The 9,986-nt window shown below is 40.0% G+C and overlaps 2 protein-coding genes across 2 annotated transcripts; one reads left to right on the forward strand and one right to left on the reverse strand.

The window, feature by feature from the left end:
• Positions 1 to 322: 322 nt before the first annotated feature.
• RO3G_13032 (uncharacterized protein) lies at positions 323 to 3,279 on the reverse strand (the record flags this gene model as incomplete). Its single annotated transcript, XM_067667616.1, has 5 exons — positions 323 to 372; positions 551 to 1,310; positions 1,367 to 1,758; positions 1,811 to 3,102; positions 3,152 to 3,279. The coding sequence occupies 5 exons, from the start codon at positions 3,277 to 3,279 to the stop codon at positions 323 to 325; spliced, it is 2,622 nt and encodes an 873-aa protein (XP_067523717.1).
• A 2,190-nt stretch (positions 3,280 to 5,469) lies between these two features.
• On the forward strand, positions 5,470 to 9,979 carry RO3G_13033 (uncharacterized protein; the record flags this gene model as incomplete). Its single annotated transcript, XM_067667617.1, has 3 exons — positions 5,470 to 5,552; positions 5,673 to 7,907; positions 7,969 to 9,979. 3 exons carry the CDS (start codon positions 5,470 to 5,472, stop codon positions 9,977 to 9,979), a joined length of 4,329 nt encoding a protein of 1,442 aa, XP_067523718.1.
• Between the last annotated feature and the right edge of the window lie 7 nt (positions 9,980 to 9,986).

Here is a 9,986-nt window from a genome sequence, read left to right on the forward strand (position 1 = left end):
GCAGCTTGTTCTATTTATAGTTTTGTCCTCAAAAAGATCTTTTTGATAAAAGGCCCCTTCCAGACTTTAAAAAAAGTTTATTTTCAATCACAAATATCTATCATATCCAAAGTATCTGGGCTATTTTGAGAATCTAAAAGATGATCTGCTTGTGATGGAGAATGCGGTTTGGATCCTTGAGGGGTGTGAACGATTGTGATACCCTCTGGAGATCGACATGTAGATGAGCTTGAAGAATGAGTGATTTTGGGAGTAGTGAGTTGTGAAGATTTATCTATTGGCGGGGGGTGTATTTCAATACCTTGAGGTGTATGAGCTATTGTTATACCCTGTAGACGTTGATGTAAAGATGCTTTTGAAAGTTGAGTGGGTCTATTAAATAAAGAAGAATCTTGCATAGGCTGTGTCGGTCCAGGCTGTGGTTGTGATGTCTGTGGCTGAGGCGAGGTAGATTGAACATCATTAGACGAGTCGATAGAATGTAACTGACGAATGTTTTGAATATAGTCTTGCATTTGGGGTGTCATTTGCAAAGAACACATCTGTTTACCCAATCTGAGTAGTATTGGTTCATTATACGCTCTCCACTTTTTGAACTGACGAAGTGCATCCTTGCATACTTTTGTAAAAATAGCACGCTTTTCTTTTTCGGTTTTCAGTAGCACATTCTGAGAAATATCCGTCTGTTTCAACTGATTTCTTTCAGCAGCTACCGAACTTTCAAATTCTGAGTGTAGTTTGGCGACGAGTTGTTTAATATCAATCTGGATAATGGCATCATATAAACTCCTTGAGATTCCTTCTCGGCCACAGATGATAATGTAGTTTTGTACGATACTGCTATGTTTCTCGAAAACTTTCTGAACGGCTGAATTTATCTTTGTAACATAATCTGAGCTAGAGTAAGCAGCGGGGCTCACTGTGTTCTGCGAGCTTGATTTCCTTGACTTATCTTCAGCCATGTCAGCAACCTCATGTGAAGAAACAGGCGGCAATGAAGGCTTTGTTGTCGTTATCTGTTCAGGCCACAGAGTATCCAATCTTGTTGGAGTGGTTGATTTTGTAGGCTTTGGAGCAGTTCTCTTTGTGGGCCTTGATGCAGCAAACTTCTTCACCTTTGAGAGGGCACTCGTTTGATAAATTGATGTAGAAACCTTGGATTGAACGTTGCCTAAAGCCTTTTTAGGTAATACTCGTTCCACTTCATCTACTATCAAATTGCCTTCTTCATTATCATTGTCCTCATTTTCGATATGCTTTGGCTTTTTCTTTTTAAGGTCTGCTTCCGAAAAAAGCTTGTCAATATAAGACTACAAACAACAGTTGGTTTCTGTATCAAATGCTTATAACAAAGCAGGTAACTTACCACTTGAGCCCGCTTACGAGCACCTCTTCCTAAATTTTGATTATACATTGCCTTCTCAGCCTTGTCTCTTTCGATCTCTTCTTGTTTACTTTGTAAAAACTTTTCCCAAAAGTCATCTTGTGCCTCCTCACTTTCTGCAATCTCTTGTAATCCTTCTGTGGTTCCGTCCGACTTCCATATCTTTGCATAAGCAAAGCTGAACCCATCCTTCTTTTCTCCTGGCTCTGTCATCTCCTCTTTTTGTGCCTCAACCACAGCCTTGTGCTGCTCACGATCCAAAAGACGATCAATCGCTGCTGAATCATAAGAGATGTCTGTCGAATCGTTATCATCAAAGAGAGACTGTGCACCAAATTTCAAGATGGATTCAATATCCTCAACATCCTCTTCGTCTGATAGCATTTTTTTCCACAACGACATGTTCAAGAGCCATTTTCTTTTTACTCAGCTGTAATATACGTTCCTCCACCGAGATTCGAGTCATGAAGCGGTAAATCAAGACCATCTTTGTCTGTCCGATACGGTGGGCACGACCAATGGCCTGTAAGTCTGCGTAGGGATTGAAATCAGAATCCCAGATGATGACTGTATCTGCTGTTGCCAGATTGATACCAACACCGCCTGCACGAGTGGATAGCAAAAAGACGTCCAACTTGGAGTTGGGTGCATTAAAGGCATCAATTCTGCGTACACGCTCTCGCTCACTATCGGAGCCATCGAGTCGAGCGAACTCGATGCCTTCATAGGTCAGATAGTCATCAATCACGTCAAGGGCGCGTGTCATGGTTGAAAAGACCAGGACACGGTGACCTTGAGCTCTGAGTTTCGGTAACATCAGATGAAAGACCTTGAGTTTTTCACAGGCATCAATCATCGCTCGCTGTGTGGTTTCTGGTGTTGATTGAGGTGTTTCAACGCCGTCAATCAGATAAGGATGGTTTAAAGTCTTGCGAAGGTTCATAAAGATAGAAAACAATCCTTTTGAGCGTTTGTAATTAGTTGCACCTAGGATGCTTCCAATATCTCGCGCAAGACAAGACTTGTAAACCTGCTTTTGAAGTGGTGTCATCGAAAGGGGAACAAGAATCTCGTGCTTGGGTGGCAACGTCTTTAATATCTCTTCTTTGGTTCGTCTCAGGAAATAAGGTCGTAATCGATTGTGCAATTTCTCTATTTGTTCTCGTGTCATGTCTTGATAGTCCTCAGCCTGCGTGTTATTAAAGCTATCGGGTCGTATGAAATGCATGATGTTGAACAGTTCCTTTAGGTTGTTCTGCAGAGGCGTACCTGTCAGCAAAACAGTCAAATCCTTACAAAACTGGGTGAGGGCCTTGAACAGTTGAGATTCATCATTTTTCAGCCTCTGAGATTCGTCCACGACCATGACAGACCAAAAAAGATTTTGCAACTTGTTCGCGTCTTGAATAGATTCATAGGTGGCTACGACAGCGTGCACACGCAAGTTTTTCTTTTTGTCAAATATTTCATGTTCTAGAGCCATTTTACGACTGGCAGCTGAGCCGAAATAGGGTGCAACGGACATGTCCGGTGCCCACTTTTGAAACTCACGGATCCAGTTGGTAGCAGTGCTGTTGGGAACCACAATGATGAATGGATAGATGCCGTACTTTTTGAAAAGGACATACAGAAAGGCAATGACCTGAATTGTTTTGCCTAATCCCATATCGTCTGCCAAGATACATGATTGCTTTTTTTCCCACTGAAACAAAAGCCAACTAGAATAGGGTGAGTTTAATCGTTTAGTTTTTTATATTTTCTTTTTACTTTAATGCTTCTAATTGATGCTTCATCAAGGTGCCTCCAGTAATACATTTTAGTTGTGTTTTAAGCTCATGTAATTCATATCTTTCAGCGTTTGCCAATTTTCGAACGTCTGCGATCAATTCCTTCATTTTATAAGGAGGTTTTACCTTTGTTGAACGTATGTATCTTTCTAAAGCTAGATTATAAGCAGCATATAGCTCTGGTTCGTTCTCAGTGGGTGGTTCATCCCAGATAGCTAAAATGGATGTTTATTCATTTGTTCTTTAAATAATATGAGGCTTTTTTTTTTCCTACTCCTTACCATCACCGTACTCTGTGTCTTTAAACACGGCAAGTACATACTTTGCTTTTTGTTTGTTATTCTCTTCCCATACGACATCTAATATTCTTTCAATTGTTATCCATTCAATAGGGAAATAACGTCCCTTTTTAGGCTGGGTATCTTCTGTTCCATATTTGCTTTTATATTTAGTAAACAGGACTGTACTGGTCGCTTGAAGCCAAGAAGATGGAACCCAATTGGCATGCCGAAAGGAGGTATCTTTCCATCTGATCAACAACTCCTTTTGATCCTTTTCATTTGTTCTTTGAGCGAGAATAGATTGGGGCTGACGATTTTGATAGGTTATGCAGTCAAGACAATCACCTTTCTGGTAATCATCCAAGTCTATACATTGAGGGTGATAGGTTCTAAAGCATATCTTGCATCGAAAGATGTGATCATTGGTTGTATTTAGACTCTGGTGACAAGCAACACAGTTCATCTTTTTGTTTTTACATTTTACACAGGTATACCTGTTGGCATCAAAATAGATATCGGGCGTGGCGGATAAACAGTTGTTGTGACAGGACAAGGTACATGTCTGACAAAGCAGGAGACGCATCCTTGCACACTCAGGGCCACATGAAACAGCACCCGCATCATTATTTTGGCCGTTGGGAAAACCAGTCTGATGACATCGAAAACAATACTTGGTGTGTTGTTTGATAAACTCGTCGGAGTAAAAGGACACGTTGTAAGATTTTTCATTCGACTTCTTTTTAACGTTTTTGATAGCATAGAATTCTGTTTGAAATGAGGTTGGTATCACTTGGATTCGTCCACTGCGTGTAGACACAGAGAGTTGCTTTATCGAGTTTTTGTCGTTAGAACTGGTCGCTTCCTTGGATTGTTGAGTACTTTTTCTCAAATTGTCTTGAGCTGAATTGTCTGCTTCACAGCTCAGTATTTCTTTGGGTCGTTGATCAAGCCTTTTTGATTTCCTTTGAGTGTTGTTTTCTAATTCGGAAAACTTGAATAGATCAAGCTCGAAATCTTCAATGAGTTGATAATATGCTTTCCGTAATTTATTCGCAGGTATCTTTAAAATGTTATTTTTTTTTAAAAAGAAGTAAATCTTTTTCATACATACACTAATTGTCTCATTATTCAAGAACTGTACGCGATAAGAGACTCTTCCAGTGGCTGATGTCTCACGTTTTACTATACGCTTTATTGAAGGCTTATAGGACCATTTTTGTAAAGGTATCTTTTTAAGTGGTTTGAATTTATTATATAATTCCTTATCATTAAAGTAAGTATGTGTATTAAAGTCAAGTAAGCACTCTTTTACTTTTCTGGATATCTTTTTATGGCTTTCCATCGAGTTTTACAAAAAAAGAAAAAAGAAAAGGAACCAAAAAAAGAAATAAAAAAAATACGATAGTCACATAGACTCTAGAAGGAAAAAGGGGGAATAAAAATTATATTAAGAGCAAACAGTAGTAATAATAAGAATAATAATAATAGTAATAATAGAACTTTTTTTTATTTATCAACAAAGCAACAGAATGATTTAAATAAATTATACATTGAATGATTCATGATTATTATTTTTGGAAAAAAATATGTGAACAAATTATTTTTGTTAGTGAGGCACAAATAAGGTCAGAATAAGATATTTATAAATTACTGAATGGTTTCACCAAAAATATTTAAGGAGTTTTTATTTTTTTTTCAAGAAAAAAAAAATTATTTTTACACTCTTTCATCTTTTTTTTTTTCTTTCTTTTTTGTGTGTGTGCCTTAAAAAAAGATGCAAGACGATTCACGTATAGATTTGACGTGCTTGCTCGGTTCGTCTTCATCACCGCCGTCTGAAGATAACATTGCACATTTAATACAAAGTAGATTTAAACGAAATCAGCCTTATACTCGATTAGGACATTCTACTTTGATCGTAGTCAATCCTTATCAGCCATTGGAAATATTAAATGATGTTACATCGAATACATATGCTGATGTTGGCTATAGAAATGTTGCAGAAAATAAAATTTTTATGCAACCTCATGTATATGATCTTGCTACTAGAGTTTATTTTCATATGCGAAGAACCGGTGAAGATCAAAGTATCGTTTTAAGGTAAAGTCTTTATAAACAAAAGAATAAAATAAAAAAAAAAAAAAAGAGGATCGGGGTTCTAGAAGTGTAGGAACCGGGATATTAATTATTGGATAAATAACTAAACCCAATTTAATAAAGTGGTATTACGGGTTCTGGAAAGAGTACAACTCGTACGCATTTAATCAACCAACTCTTACTATTATCAACTCATTCAAAGAAAGAAACGAAGCTTGGATCTCAAATAAAGAATGCTCAAATCATTTTAGAAGCCTTTGGTCATTCAAAAACATCTCAAAATAATTCAGCTTCCAAGTTTGGCGTCTTTCAAGAATTACAATTCTCTGAGCGAGGTCGGATTCTCGGTGTCAAGACATTGACTTACGCCTTTGACAAATCTAGAGTGACACAAGTACCAAAGGATGAACGTACCTTTAATGTATTTTATTCCCTTTTGGCTGGCACAAGTCTTGAAGAACAAACTGCGCTTCATATCAATTTCCCACTAGAATCATTTCACTATCTTTCTCAATCTAAAACCATTCGACAGCCCGAAGATGAAATCGCCTTTGCTGACCTCAAGAGTGCATTCAAGGCCTGCGGCTTCAAAGCCAAAACAGTAACACAAATATTTCAACTTTTATCAGCCATTTTACATATCGGTAACATCCAATTTCAAAATGATAATGACGCTTTACAACAAGAAGCTTGTAATGTGCGCAATCGTGATGCTCTTGAAGTGGTCGCTCTCATGCTTGGTGTTTCCCCATCTAAATTGGAACAAGCCCTGACTTACAAGCTGAGATTAATTCGTAAGGAATTGTGTACCATGTTTTTAAATACCCAAGGTGCAGTTGAACAAAGAGATGCGCTTGCTCGCGCTCTCTATCATGTTCTCTTCCTGTGGATTGTCGAACACTTCAACAACAAGCTCTGTTACAGCAGTGATCCTGCCAATTTTATTGGTCTCTTGGATCAATTTGGTTTCCAAAACTTTAAATCAAATGGGTTTGAAGAGTTCTGCGTCAACTTTGCAAATGAACGTGTTCACCAATTTATCATTGATCAGCGCTTTAATCAACAAGTTGGCTTGAATGCCCTCATGAGTCGAGATGGTATCGTACTCCCATCTATCACCACTCTTGATAACTCAGCCTGCCTCGAATTACTTGTCGGAAATGAACAGGATCACAACACGACGACACGGGAAAAGAGTAAATCCTCTGCTGCGCTTGGATTAAATGGTATCGTGGGTGTCATGGATCGTGATTGTGCCAAGTATCAAACAGGTGCAACAGATGCAACCAATGCCAACTTTTTGGCCAACGTTCAGCGCTCACATGGTACACACCCTTCCTTTGCTAAATCACAGCATGCTTACTCCTTTGGTATTAACCATTTCTCGGGCACTGTACACTACACTGTCGACTCATTCCTCGAAAAGAACTTGGATGACCTCTCACCCGATTTTGTCAGTCTACTGCGTGATAACAGCACAAACAACTTTGTATCTGCCTTGTTCGAAAGCACAGCGATGGCCACTGAGTCTCATCCCAAGGATGACCGAACGATCGTCAAGGCTCAGCTGACCTCAAAACCTACTCGTGCACCCAGTATGAAGAAGCCAAGCAAGCGTCGGGAGAATGTGATAACAGAGGATGAAGATGCAAGCAAACAAAAAGCAATCAAGGATGCAGAGGATGCCTATCAAAACATGCAGGTCACTACCGTCATGGATCAAATCTACATGACTTTGAGAGATCTGTTTTATTCCATGGCAGACACTCGCATCTATCAGATCATTCATATTCGACCCAATGATACCCAAGCCCCAGATATGTTTGATCTTAAACGTGTCAAGGCTCAAATCCGTGCTTTCCTGCTGCCAGACTTGACCGCTCGTGCTGCTGTGGAATATGCAAACTATCTGACGTTTAGTGAATTCCTTGTGCGTTATGAACGGCTTGTGTCATCCTTGCAGATCGATCACACAAAACCAGAGAGAGACCAAGTACAAGATGTTCGTGCCATCATGAATTGGAATGAATCCCAAGCGTTTGTTGGGCATGAGATGGTTTGGATCACATTTGATACCTGGAAGGAGCTGGAGGACGGCTTGCGTGCTGCTGAAAAGGAACTGCGTGAACGTGCCAAGGAAGCCAAGCAAGAAACGATGCAAGATGCTCCGATCTTGTCCGGTCCTGGCTATCATCCAGATAGTCATGACATGTTATTACCGCGTATGAGTTATGCTGATCCTAGAGGATATGAAGATGGTGCAAGTTATGCAGATAGCGAAGATGGCTTGAAACGCGATATGGAAGGAAGTCAGTGGGGAGAAGAATCCGAATGGGGTGGAATGAAGATTTCTGATGGGTAAAGACAAGAAGCCAAGTTGAAACTGTGAATGATTGTTTCTCATTTTTTTTTGGTATAGTTTTGGACCTAATATGGACATGAGTAAAATGGTAGAGGATTATCACCAACCACAATATGAATCTGTTGAAGAAGTACCCATCACACGTCTTCGTATCTGGTGGGTTCGATTTGTTTGGCTCATGACCTGGTGGGTACCCTCACCTTTCTTGCGCTGGTTTGGTAAAATGAAACGTGAGGATGTTCAAATGGCCTGGCGTGAAAAGCTCACGCTTTGTTTATTGATTCTCTTATTTTCTGGTATTACGATCTTCATCATTGTCGGTCTGGGTGAAGTGATGTGTCCTGGTACTAAATACATGTATTCAACTGCCAACGTACAGGCACATAATGTGGCCGATGACATGTACATGAGCGTACGTGGTGTTGTATACGACGTCACTAGTTTTGCAAAAACAAAGCATGGCACGACGGGTTATACTGCTACACAGGATCTTATGGAACAAGTAGCTGGTCTGGATGTCTCAGCCTCTATCCCACCTCCTTTGACACAGGCCTGTGCAGGCTTAGTGACTTCCGCTACAGTCAAGATTACGCCCAATGTGAGCACAACCATGGCTAGTTTCGTTCACTATTCAGGCGATCAAACAACGTTGACCAGCTCTTCAAAGTTAACAGACGGCAGATGGTATTGGGATTACTTTTTACCTACAATGAGCCTTTATAAGAAGGGTACATTGGTCATTCCTATTAGCCAACTTGCCGCCGACTACAATTCATGGACTCGATTAGCCTTGGCCATTGATGGCAAGGTGTATGACATTACCGATTACATGAGCACAGCCCAGACCTACAGTACTGGCACAACTTCCTCTGATTACCACTTTTTAGACTCAACCGTCGAAGAGATCTTTACAAAATTCAGTGGAACGGACGCAACCGACAAATGGAACCAATACAAGTCAGCCATGACCGCAGAAAAGCAGGCACAAAACATGAATTGTCTAAACAATTACTTTTATGTGGGTGACGTGGATGAACGTGATTCAGCTCGTTGTATGTTTACAAACTACTTTTTGCTTGCCCTTGCCGCCTTGATGGGTCTCGTCACCGTCGTCAAGTTCTTGTCTGCCCTTCAATTTGGAGGTGCACCGACACCAGAGGACCATGACAAGTTTGTCATTTGTCAAGTACCTTGTTATACCGAAGACGAAGAATCCCTCAAGAAAACGATTGATTCACTTACAGTATTGAATTATGATGATAAACGTAAATTACTCTTTATTATCGCTGACGGTATGATCATGGGTAGTGGTAACGATCGTCCTACGCCTCGTATCGTCTTGGATGTCTTGGGCTATGATACAAAGAATGATCCTGAACCGCTCATGTTCAAGTCGATTGGTGAAGGTTCAAAGCAATTGAATTACGGAAAGGTCTATTCTGGTCTATACGAATGTGAAGGACATGTTGTTCCCTATATTGTCGTTGCCAAGGTCGGTAAAGCCTCTGAGAGAGCCAAGCCTGGTAACCGTGGTAAACGTGATTCCCAATTGATTTGCATGAATTTCTTGAACAAGGTTCACTTTGATAGCGAAATGACTCCTCTTGAATTGGAAATGTACCATCAAATCAAGAATGTGATCGGTGTCAATCCTTCATTCTATGAGTATGTTCTAATGATTGATTCTGATACTGAAGTTCTGCCTGATGCCCTCAACCATATGATTTCTTGTATGCTCCATGACGGTCGTATTATTGGTCTCTGTGGTGAAACAAAAGTGGTAAATGAAAACGACTCTTGGACAACCATGATTCAAGTTTACGAATACTATATCTCTCACCATCTGGCCAAGGCCTTTGAATCTCTCTTTGGCTCTGTGACATGTTTGCCTGGTTGTTTCTGTATGTATCGTATTCGTACGCCTGTCAAGAACGAGCCCTTGATTATTTCTCCCAAGATCATTCACGATTATTCTGATAATCATGTCGACACACTGCACAAAAAGAACTTGCTTCACTTGGGTGAAGATCGTTATTTGACTACAGCTGATGATGAAACACTTTCCTAATCACAAA

The sequence above is a fragment of the Rhizopus delemar genome, genomic scaffold (assembly GCF_000149305.1).
Source record: "Rhizopus delemar RA 99-880 supercont3.11 genomic scaffold, whole genome shotgun sequence".
NCBI classification, from domain to species: domain Eukaryota; kingdom Fungi; phylum Mucoromycota; class Mucoromycetes; order Mucorales; family Rhizopodaceae; genus Rhizopus; species Rhizopus delemar.